Source organism: Oncorhynchus nerka, linkage group LG12 (genome assembly GCF_034236695.1).
Source record: "Oncorhynchus nerka isolate Pitt River linkage group LG12, Oner_Uvic_2.0, whole genome shotgun sequence".
In the NCBI taxonomy this organism is placed as follows: Eukaryota; Metazoa; Chordata; class Actinopteri; order Salmoniformes; family Salmonidae; genus Oncorhynchus; species Oncorhynchus nerka.
Genome location: NC_088407.1, coordinates 43,195,227 through 43,207,477, shown reverse-complemented (window position 1 = coordinate 43,207,477; position 12,251 = coordinate 43,195,227). Strand labels below are relative to the sequence as shown.

The window sequence follows — 12,251 nt, the reverse complement described above, 5'->3', positions numbered from 1 at the left end:
TATCTATATGAGAAAAGTGTACCTAAAACACATGATCAAAATACAACGTTACAAAAACGGTACTCATTCATTGAGTATGTTCTGTACATATTGAGCCATTCTTTGATCACTGTAGCATTGCTCTTGCGCTATTTAGGGTGCTGGCTGGAATGTAATTGGTTGCCAAATAATTAGATGCAATACGATTAACAATATGTGGCTCTTAAGCGCATAATAATACAACTAGTAGACCTGGTTTATCTATTCCATTTAACAATAATATATATATATGCTTCTAATATTAGATACTCCAATTATTTAATAGGGGCAGAAAAAACAAATAGCTCAGGGGCATGAAAGGGTTAATGACCCGAATGACAACGGCATTAACCCGGAAGTTGTGCTTTGGTATTTCAATGTGACTTACCCTAAACTAGCTAGCTGTTGTAATACTCTATTAAGTATGTTCCTCACTGCTGTAAATCGTGAGTATGATTGAATACGTTGCTGTATATTGTAGTTTTTCACTAAGTTGTATGGCGAAATATAGAATTGGCTGGCTCTATGCATGTCTTTGGTTAGCCGATTTTAGCTAGCTAGCTAGCTATGATTCACTGGCTAGTAGCATTGAAGTCAGCATGTCATTTGTTAACTAACGTTAGCTAGATTAAGTAGTTAGCTCCATTCTGAAACAATGTTTTATAGATGGAGATGTCGTGTTGACTATCGTTAGCTTGCACAATCAGAAGCTAAGCTAGCTAGCCATGGCAAGTGTTCTACTAATGAACTAGTTAGTTAAACCGAAAGCTAGCTAGCTACCTAAGGGAGTTATGATCTTGCCAATCTGATTTCATTATCTGATCTCTTCCACACACACACACACAAGTGGCCAAGGCCAAGTCAAAGTAAGTAAATGATTTCCTTCTCCACCTCATAATTTGTGTATAGACGTCCTACTTTATTACCATATCTAATCCATGTACCATTTATTATACCCTCAGCTAAGCTACTTCCTAGTAAAAGCTTCATACAGTAGAAATTGGAATTTAGGTTTGATGTCTTTCTCTGAACTGTTTGCTGTAATATTATCCTCAATCTGCTCTTTGATAAAAGTGACCCAAGGAATAGCAATGAGCATGTAGTATATCTTTTTCATAATTATTTTGGCCTATAACATGTGTTATCACAAAGTAACCATTGCCTTTGTTACAGGACTGTCCTAGTGCAAATGGTGAGTGCTGCTGGGACAGGTTACTGCTTCAACACCAAGAGGAACCGACTACGCGATAAACTGGTGCTGCGAAAAAATGACCCTTTTGGTAAACTACAAACCCTCTCTGATTAGCATTGTATGGAAGCAAACTATTACACTCGCTCTCAGGGAGTTATCACTGATGCCAAGTGGACACTGGCCTCTCACAAGGGCTGTGTCTGTAAACGTTACTTGCAGCCAAGTCCTTGCTTTCGCCATCTTTGTTTCTCTCAAAGCTCATTGGTCCTCATTCGGACCTCCTCCTCCAATGAGCTGAGAGGAATTAGCCTAAGGAAACATGGACAGGGGACGCAAGTGTTTTTTTACAGAAAATTTCAGACACAGCCAGTGTGGCTTTAACGTAGACAATATGACATCATCGTACACAAAGAACCAATAGTGGCATTTTGCTGTCCTACTGTCTATAATGAGTGATTTAATATTCAGCTTATATCAGGTAACATTTGTGTTTGAGATCATTCAAATCATATACTATGTAGGCCTAGTCATTTGCCCCTGTTTGAAAATGATACCCTCACAATTATTTGATTGATTGATTGATTTGGTTTGCAATGCTTACCTGATAAACCTACACTTTGCACATAGCTGTTCATTGTGCACCCACTTCAGAATTGTATTTCTGTCTTTGCAGTAAACAAACACGTCCTCTTTCACGAAAAGAAGAAGATCAGGTCGATTTAACCATGAACGGCAAAGAACGAGACTTTTGAATCTCCAACATCTAATCAGATGATTTCACTGACATTGTCTAAAATGTGTCGACCGTCATTCGCGAGAAGAGCTAAGGAGTTCCTATTGGACTATTCATGGGCCACATCAACTCATTGTAAACATTTGGGATGAACCAAGCGGTGTCAAAACCTCAAGTAGTTCTGTTTCCATTCACATCAATAACCAGGTTTCCATCCAACATTTTGTGAGTACAGTACATGTCGGATAGAAATTTCAAGACAGGCCTGATGAAACCAGCAAATTTGTCAGTAAACTTTCCAAAGGTCGATGACAGAATACATGTCGTAGTGGGCGAATCACACAACATATCATGACTCCCAAGTTTACTTCGATATGATGGTTATTATATCAATATTTAAATTATGTGAGAAGTGGCAGTGGAAACCCCTTTATGCGCAAATATTGATATAATAACCATCATATCATAGTAAACTTGGGAGTCATGATGTGTGGTTCTCCCACTACGACTTGGGAAAGCATGCAATTGGCTACAGATTAAATAAGTTGTGAACTTCACAGGGTGGAAAAAGTGCACAGTAATGAGCTTAATGCTCCTTTCCAATACATATTGAGGGTCTTATTCTGTTAACATGATGATTGGCTGCCGTTTGACTAATAATCTCCATCTTATCCATAACAATCAGATCATGTCCTGTAGGTAGCTGACCCCACACGGTGTCTGCGAGCTGTTGGCTAGAGCACACATGCAAAGACCAGAGTGGGCACGTTTGCTATATAAACGCAACATTTGTTGTGACAAAACCCTCAGTAGACTTGAAAATGTGATTTAAACACATTTCACTTGTATTTTTTATTTGGTACATGGGAATTTAACTGCAAAATATATTTTCATGTGCACTACGTCATCACGCACAGCCTTTTATCCGCAACAAGTCAATTTGATGGAAACATCTCTGGTGGGAAAATGTGCATATTGTTCGTATGCAGATTTTAGAATACTTGCATGAATATCTTGCCAATTGGATGGAAACCTAGCTATTGAGACAATTATTCCTCAATAAGTAAGAAGTAGCTTGTTTCATGTTTTTGCCACTTGTATGTTATTTCTCTAACGTAGGCACATTGCATTTATAATCTTTGTTCTGCAAGAGTATCATATCTGCCATTAAGAAATAATGGAAACATGAAAGAAGGACAACTGTTCACTTATGTTTCACGCTGAATGATCATAAGCTTTAACAACATGGTAATTCAGTACAGAATACTTTTTTTTGTCTAGACAAACTAGTCTGGGTTTGGTGTTAACTTTTTCACTAGTTTTTCAGACGTAAATTATTTGTATCCTCATTGTAGGTCAGAATAAAAATAGAAATTATTCAAGTTGTATTTTCCCTCTTAAATGTGTTTGACATTTGTTGATTTTGTCAAAGCTTATGAAAAACAGTGAGAGATTGTTTCAATGAGTTTGTGGAACACTAGTATGAAACAAAATGTATTAAAAGTATTTAAATCTCATTATTGGACACATTGGAAAAAAAAAAAATTATATGACAATACTGGTATGGCAGATTAATAAAGGACAATGGTCATAATTGCATTAAGTTATTTACATAGTCGTTTAATTACTTGATACAGTACTTGGCACAGTGTTTTAGATAGTTCAGGCTCAGTGTCCATTTAGCGTGCAAGTTGCTGTCTTCTCTAGAAAAGGTCTGTGGGTAGGTCCTTTTTAGAGGGATAAGACGCCTGTGTCCCAATTGTCTGTACACTCACTCCTGCCACCTGATTGGCTCTCCTGGCCATCTCTTCCAGGGACATTGTAGGGAAGTGAGCCATGTAGAAGGCCAGGGCACCAATGAAACTGTCTCCAGCTCCCTGTGTAGAGACAAACAGTCGTTACTACTCACATAGCAAAACAAACACGCACTGAATGTGTCAACAATTCAATTGAAATGTAGGCTAATAAGAGTTTTTTTTTTAAAGGACAGAGTACTTTCTGTGAACAACAATGACCTTCGTGCGAGAACTCATTAATTCCTTCATTTAGAATTGAATGTAAGTGGAAAGGGGGGATACCTAGTTGTACAACTGAATGCATTCAACTGAAATGTGTCTTATGCATTTAACCTAACCCCTCTGAATCAAAGAGGTGCGGGGGGCTCCCATAATGGACATCCACGTCTTCAGCACCTGGGGAACGGTGGGTTAACTGCCTTGCTCAGGGGCAGAACGGCAGATTTTTTCCTTGTCAGCTTGGGGATTCAATCCAGCAACCTTTCGGTTACTGGCCCAACGCTCTAACCACTAGGCTACCTGTCATAGGAGCGATGGAGACGCACACACTGTCAGTGGACAAATACAAATCTGAGGCTTAAATGCAAAAATAGCGATGAATTTAATGTAAGCAAATAAAGGAATCTATGACTTCATTCCTCATGAAACTTGGAAAAAGTAATCAAGAGGAACTGAGACTAGAGATGTTATTTAACTATCTGACCAACTGTTGGCAACATTAGGGGGTGCTATGACACTTGTCAATTGTAGCTTTTTGAACAAGGCTCCCCACTGTCACTTGAAATGCCTCCGCCATTAGTCTGAAATGGCCTAATACTCACCCTTTATGACAAACAAATGTATTAACACTTCCACTTAGCCAGTGTGAGATTCCCCGTTTTTTGTTATAAACAACTGAAGATAAGACGACAAGACCGATGTATCCACTTGTATATTGCATAAATGAAGAATATTTAGCTTACATTTTCAAATGGCTATCGTATATAAAAACAAATGTGGGGGTATTATTCATATAATATGCCAGAATAACGTAATACATTTGACTTTTTTTCTCACCAACATATTTAGCCGAAGAGATTTCTTTTGACAGGGTCAGCTTGGCAGAATTATACCATATACCACAATGTACAAGTCAATATAAAAATGTATAGAAATAAAAACGGTATTTTTTCCCCAGAATTAATTAAAGTAAAGCATTATCAACATTTAAATACAAGTCATATTTCTGAGCACATGATTTCTTTCAAATGATACCTACCTAAACTTTATCTGCAAACTAAATATAATTATCAGAGGCTTGAGTACAAATGCCATAACTAAAATACAAATTCAAAATATGTCAAACATTGAAAGGACATTTCATGAACTCAATTTCATGGACATTTTTGTTCCTTTTTGACACAACATTACCCATTTACAGTATCAAACAAGATACTTACTTTTACAGTGAAAAACATTTTTGCTAATTTGAGCATATTTTGTTGATGTATATTTTAGCACTTTGTCTCGTGTATCATATACAACCTGAGGTTATAGGCATGTTTAAAGACAACAACCTCAGAGTAGTAATTGGTGAGGAGGAGGACCAATTCAAAGTCCTAATTTGCGATCAAATTTTGCACACATCTATTATTGACATCAACGCATGGTTCTTATAAGTCCCAAATTCAGCGCGCAGATCCCAAGTTAGGATTAGGTGCGAATAAATCCTTTGGGCAACACCCCCATTCCAGTTTTCTGCCATCCTGGCAGTTTTATAGGCTAACACTCCTCTGGGATTGCCTATCGGTTTGTCATGGGTTTAATCTTTCTCTGCTATTGACAGTGATGATGGAATGTGCAATAGGCGCCCAGGGGGGTGGGCTTGGGTGTGTAGGAGAGATGAGGGTGTTAGATCACTGATAGGAAAACACATGGAGGAATGTGGCAAAGCGTTCAGATTTAACCACAGATGGCCCCCGCCACTGGTTCTCACAAGCCTGGCCAATTACTCACCGTTCTACCTCTCAAATAGTTCATTGCACACTTCCCCGAACACCTTCACCCCTCCCCCAAGTAGCCTCCCACCACATCCCCCATTCAGAACTCTCATCAGCCAAGAAACAAGGCTAGAGTCAAAGGTGACTTTCAGGGATTGGTGAGAGACTGGAAAAAGTGAATACAGGGGGAGAAAAAGTGGGTAGATTCAATTCACTCATGTACTGAGCATTCAGAAAGTATTCAGACCCCTTGACTTTTTCAACATTGTTACATTACAGCCTTATTCTAAAATGTATTAAATCGTTTTTCTTCTTCATCAATCTACACACAATACCCCATAATGACAAAGCAAAAACAAGAAAAAAAAAAAAAAAGGAAATCACATTTACAGAAGTATTCAGAACCTTTACTCAGTACTTTGTTGAAGCAACATTGGCAGTGATTACAGCCTCGAGTCTTCTTGGGTATGACGCTACAAGCTTGGCACACCTGTATTTGGGGAGTTTCTCCCATTCTTCTCTTCAGATCCTCTCAAGCTCTGTCCGGTTGGATGGGGAGCGTTGCTGCACAGCTATTTTCAGGTCTGTCCAGAGATCGGGTTCAAGTTCGGGCTCTGCCTGGGCCACTCAAGGATATCCTGTCCCGAAGCCACTCCTGTGTTGTCTTGGCTGTGTGCTTAGGGTCATTGTCCTGTTGGAAGGTGATCCTTAGCCTAAGTCTGAGGTCCTGAGCGCTCTGGAGCAGTTTTTTTTTATCAAGGATCTCTATGTACTTTGCTTCGTTCATCTTTCCCTCGATCCTGACTAGTCTCCCAGTCCCTGCCGCTGAAAAACATCCCCACAGCATGATGCTGCCACCACCATGCTTCACCGTAAGGATGGTGCCAGGTTTCCCCCAGACGTGATGCTTGGCATTTAATCTTGATTTCATCAGACCAGAGAATCTTCTTTCTCATGGTCTGAGAATCCTTTAGGTGCCTTTTGGCAAACTCCAAGTGGGCTGTCGTGCCTTTTACTGAGGAGTGGCTTCTGTCTGGCCACTCTACCATAATGGCCTGATTGGTGCAGTGCTGCAGAGATGGTTGTCCTTCTGGAAGGTTCTCCCATCTCCACAGAGGAACTCTTGAGCTCTGTCAGAGCGATAATTTGGGTTCTTGGTCACCTCCCTGACCAAGGCCCATCTCCCCGATTGTTCAGTTTGGCCATGCGGCCTGCTCTAGGTTTTGGTGGTTCCAAATTTCTTCCATTTTAAGAGTGATTGAGGACACAGTTCTTGGGGACCTTCAATGCTACAGAAATGTTTTGGTACCCATCCCCAGATCTGTAGCTCGACACAATCCTGTCTCAGAGCTCTACGGACAATTCCTTCAGCCTCATGGCTTGGTTTTTGCTCTGACAATGCTCTGTCAACTGTGGGACCTTATATATACAGGTGTGTGCCTTTCGATCATCATGTCCAATCAATTTCATTTACCACTGGTGGACTCCAATCGAAATGTAGAAACATCTCAAGGATGATCAATGGAAACAGGATGCACCCGAGCTCAATATCAAGTCTCATAGCAAAGGGTCTCAATAGTTATGTAAATAAGGTATCTGTTTTTTATTTGTAAGACATTTGCTAACATTTCTACATCTGTTTTTGCTTTTTCATTATGGGGTATTGTGTGTAGATTGATGAGGATTATATATTTTTTTCATCCATTTTAGAATAAGACTAACATAATAAAAAGTAGAAAAAGTCAAGGTGTCTGAATACTTTCCGAAAGCACTGTATGTTTGTCTCCTGGTCGTTGGTTTGGGTTGTGCTTACCATGTGGAAATGTACGGTCCCACTTTGGCAAGTTTCCAGTTCACAGTTCTGGTGAGACAATGACTACACCCTGTCCACACCCAAACTCAATGAGGTTGGCATGAAGAGACAAATAACATACCAAAGAAATTTGAGAGAAAAGAAGGTATCACATTATCAGCCAAGTTGCCAGAACATTTGTTGGCATTCTTATTCTTTTTCCACCACAGAATCAGGCCAATTCCATTATAATCAACAGAAATGATGAACATGTAAACTACAGGATACACATACTGAGAACTGATCCTCAATGTTTTTATAATTTCTAAAGAGTGTAACTGGAGTGACACAGGATAACAACTCAAGTCTTCCAGTCTGATCGTCTCTGTCCACCACGTTCCAATGCTCCCCATGCCGAGTCACTGTCCTCTCGTCTTGTGTTTGAAAGCAATGCCTGAGACTGACATGTGACAGCGTCGCATCCCCACGTGACGCTCACTGGAGCTGACAACCTCAGCCCCGCTGCGGCTGCCCTCGACACACTTTGGTGAAGGTTAGATTGGAAAGCCTGTCAGTCAAATGACAGAAGCGGTAGCCGTGGACGAGTACTGATGCTCTCTCACAGTTAGCTCCCTCCGCTACACGGTGACCTTTATCCCTTGGCTGGTTCTCAGCATTGCTAGAGTCGTAAAAGTTTGAAGTAAGGTGCAGCATGAGCAATCTAACATCAGCATAAACAACTGTGGTCTATGAGTGAAGATGCATGTTGTGGCATGTTATTTTTTTGTCAAAATTCAAATGCTTTTTTGAAATCAAAACAGATCTGCAAATCCAACTTCCTTCGTGGTGCTCTTCATTAGTCTCCTTTCTTTCAAAACGGATCCCTAACCTAAACTTAGTCTTAAAAAGGGGATACAAAGAATCTGACATTGTGCATCACAATGACTGTATTTCCTGTAATCTAGTCTCCCATACGGGTGTGACGGATGGGGAAACAGTAATCCCCAGCCTGGGGCCCTCATCAATAAGGACCCCCTAGAGAGAGTAAAGAACTGTGTGGCCAGTGCTGACTCAAACTGTTACTGGACCCCAAGCTTCCGGGAAAGAATGATGACAGTTGCTCTGCGGAAGTATCGGAAGATAATGACCAGATCAAAAGCACAGTAAATTGAATAGATTAAGTCTTGTCATTTTCTTCTTCATTTCACCAGTGTGATAAATGTACACAGATTCAGAAGAAGAGGATAGCTTGGATTGCATGGCATAGAGGTGGCATAACTAACCACTGGCATGTGCAGTCCAATAAGGACTTCATGGGGGCCTCCCTTCGTTGCGCCAGCTTCGCAGTGACTAACTACGCGGTGGTCAGGGTTCGGAAGAGGTGAAGAATACTGGGGTATTCCCCTACCTACCGCTTCCAGGAACAAGCCTGTGTGTGGTCATCTGTCTCCTCTCATAGGAAGGAAGTCAGGATGATATGGATTGTCCAGACCCACTCTGAGCTGTTTTGTCTGGCCTGGCAACTACCCCCACCATCACACCAACCCCACAGTACAGGAAAAGCACAGGCCAAAGGGGTGGCCACTGTGTGTGTGTGCGTTAGCGTGAGAGACAGAGACCGCAGACTTGTGTGCGCAAGCATCATCCAATCGTCCACACTAACAGCACAGCCTCTGTGAAAGTAGGAATGCCTGAACTCAATTTAAGAAAGAAGGAAAACTTTAGGGGAAGATGGGAGGGAAGAGTGAATTTTGCTTTGTTACCAGTCCAGCTTTGCAGCTGACCCTGACTCCGCCTCTAAAGCCGTGCCACGTACAATGTGTTGCTCGTGGAAGAGGAGGGGGGAGGGTGTTGTGGTTCAGTGGATGATGAAAGAACTGGGGTAGCAACCAGGAGAAGCTAGAATTGTATGCTTCTTTGAACTCAGCACTGACTGGAAAGGATACAGGCAGTATAATAAAACAATATTTATGTGTATTTTTGGGTGGTGACATTGTTGATCCTGCAAGATCATAGCTTCAGACCCAGCCTCCTTCCTCAGTTCGCCAACCCACGCATAGCATCGAAGCCACCAAATTCACACCAAGCAAACATGCTTCTGGTGAAAAAAATTGAGAGCGCAGCACTACACCGTGTTCACTCAGCAAAAAACGCCAATGAACAAAATCAAAGAACCAAATACTTTTTTAAGAGGCCTTACCATACATGTAAAAATGTTTTATCAAATAAATAAAAAGGAAACACCAAAGGTCTGTGAGGCTGACTAGCCATTCAGAAAACAATCTTTTCTTTTGCTAGTAAAAATAAATTGTTTACTGGAAGAGGGATTAGGGCATCCAAAAGAGTTAAACACTCCAGAATTTATGGGGCCATCAAAGTGTAGGGGGGGAGCACTGCCAAAACCAAGGCCCGATCACAGGCTGGGCTGTGTTGTGTTCTGCTGACTGGTGCAGGGCTAAGAGGTGAGTCACAGAGGGAGGGGAGGGGGTTTGGGGTGAAGGAAGCTAAGCCAGGTTCCCCTCAGGGCTATGGTTCATTTTGTAGGCACCACCAGGGAATGGGGGAGTTGGTGTGTTTGCGTGTATTACTAGGGACAGTAAAAGTATAAAGGGTCATTTAATTATAGGTACACCGAGGCAGATTGCAGTACAAATATTTTTGGTAACATTAATGGATCAGTAAAGCTAACTTGTGGGATCTGTGCACACGCAGTCAGGACACTAATTGCTTCTGAGCACTCTCACATTGCACTGACTTCAGCAATTGGTATCTATTGTACTGTTTTGTAAATGGGGAGTGTATAAGGTGGATTACAGTACAGACATGCACACTAAGTTACAGTACAGACATACACACTAAGACAGGAATATGACACTTCGGGTCGTGGCAAGGTGTTGATGGGAGAGAGAAAAAACAGTCATGAAGCCCTAAACACTCCCCTATTGTTACTCTCCTGCTTCAGTGGATTCACTTATTTTAACTTCAGTTAATGGGGGATTTTGATTCCAAACAGGAACAATGAGTTTCAAAATGGAAACGTTTCTTATTAAACACAAGATAAAAGACACCCAGTTTAAGGAGATATAATCTTGTAGTTTGAATGCATCTGTACTTTTGCAGCTCAATATCAACTGCACGCAAACCGCTGGACTCTCTAATTCACAACACTGTCACCCTGTAGAATTTATCTAAATGCATCATCTGTAGTTGTATGCAAACAAAATGAAAATGACCATTTTTCTCTAAAGCCTAACAAATGCATCAACTCTAAATCAGTTGTGTCCCAAACTCGAACAGGAAGTGTGAAAGTCTCACCGAGCCAGGCGTGACGGCAAAGCCTTTTCAAGATGAAATCAGGAAGAGAATCCAAAATGTCCCCACATCCCCTATAAAACCCAGTTTAATCTTTAACCTATACTGGGGTGAGAAACTACCGAGCCATTAGCCTCCACCTCTGGGACGTCGTACAGCGTGTGCTGGTCTGTGGCCGAGATAATTTAATTTGATCACGTCATGGTGATTAGTAGTACACAACATATTGTGCGCATACGTCATCTTTTTCGGTGTCCCCCCAGAAGTTGAAGAGGAGTGTCCACATCAAAGTGATGCAAACATCTGCTTTTCTTTTATGGCTATGTCGAGGAATCAGTTGTTAGATCATGGAAAATAATGTGCAGGGTTTGACATTTACTTTTTTAGCCACTTCAGACAAGTAGGTCTGATTGTTTTACTTGTCCAAAAGCTCAAGTCACATGTCCAGTCACTTGTCTGTAACACCATTTTTACATCATTGTATGATGCAAGGAACCACTTTTCAAAATAAATAACTTTTTTTTACCATAGAGAATAAGACAAATCAAACTGTATTTGTCACATGCACCGAATACAACAAGTGTAGACTTTACTGTGAAATGCTTACTTACAAGCCCTTAACCAACAGTGCAGTTCAAGAAGAAGAAAATATTTACCAAGTAGACTAAAATAAAAAATAATAAAAAAGTAACACAATAAGAATAACAATAACGAGGTTATATGCAGGGGACACCGGTACCGAATCAGTGTGCGGGGGTACAGGTTAGTTGAGGTAATTTGTACATGTAGGTGGGGGTGAAGTGACTATGCATAGATAATAAACAGCGAGTAGCAGCAGTGTACAAAAGGGAGGGGGTGGTGGGGGTCAATGTAAATTGTCCGCTGGCAATTTTATTAATTGTTCAGCAGTCTTATGGCTTGGGTGTAGAAGCTGTTTGAGGAGCCTTTTGGTCCTAGACAAGCTCCAGTACCGCTTGTCGTGCGGTAGTAGAGAAAAAAAAGTCTATAACTTGGGTGACTGGGGTCTCTGACAATTTTAGGGGCTTTCCTCTGACACCACCTATTATATAGGTCCTGGAAAGCTTGGCCCCATTGATGTACTGGGCCGTTCGCACTACCCTCTGTAGCGCCTTACGTTCAGATGCCGAGCAGTTGCTATACCAGGCGGTGATGCAACCGGTCAGGATGCAACCGGTCAGGATGCTCTCAATGGTGCAGCTATAGAACCCTTTGAGGATCTGGGGACCCATGACAAATCTTTTCAGTCTCCTAAGGGGGAAAAGGTTTTGTCATGCCCTCTTCACGACTATCTCGGTATGTTTGGACTATGATAGTTCGTTGGCGATGTGGACACCGAGGAACTTGAAACTCTCGACCAGCTCCACTACAGCCCCGTCGATGTTAATGGGGGACTCTTCGGCCCGCCTTT

The 12,251-nt window shown here is 41.4% G+C and overlaps 2 protein-coding genes across 4 annotated transcripts in view; one reads left to right on the top strand and one right to left on the bottom strand.

The window, feature by feature from the left end:
* The first annotated feature begins 358 nt into the window (after positions 1 to 358).
* On the top strand, positions 359 to 3,550 carry mrpl33 (mitochondrial ribosomal protein L33). The gene is made up of 4 exons (XM_029674930.2): positions 359 to 464; positions 866 to 884; positions 1,192 to 1,298; positions 1,884 to 3,550. Exons 1-4 carry the CDS (start codon positions 443 to 445, stop codon positions 1,931 to 1,933), a joined length of 198 nt encoding a protein of 65 aa, XP_029530790.1. The 5' UTR covers positions 359 to 442; the 3' UTR covers positions 1,934 to 3,550.
* The window catches only part of rbks (ribokinase), an 80,341-nt gene continuing 71,627 nt past the window's right edge, over positions 3,538 to 12,251 (bottom strand). For all 3 annotated transcript variants that reach the window (XM_065025609.1, XM_029674927.2, XM_065025608.1), the window contains one exon: positions 3,538 to 3,820. In XM_065025609.1, the coding sequence (XP_064881681.1) occupies positions 3,647 to 3,820 (174 nt within the window). In that variant the 3' untranslated portion in view covers positions 3,538 to 3,646. The remainder of the gene's footprint in view (positions 3,821 to 12,251) is intronic.

Coding starts and splice junctions, on each gene's coding strand:
- mrpl33 (XM_029674930.2), top strand. CDS start 443: ATGTTCCTCACTGCTGTAAATC. Junction 1,299..1,883: donor GCGAAAAAATGACCCTTTTG/GTAAACTACAAA, acceptor CTGTCTTTGCAG/TAAACAAACACGTCCTCTTT.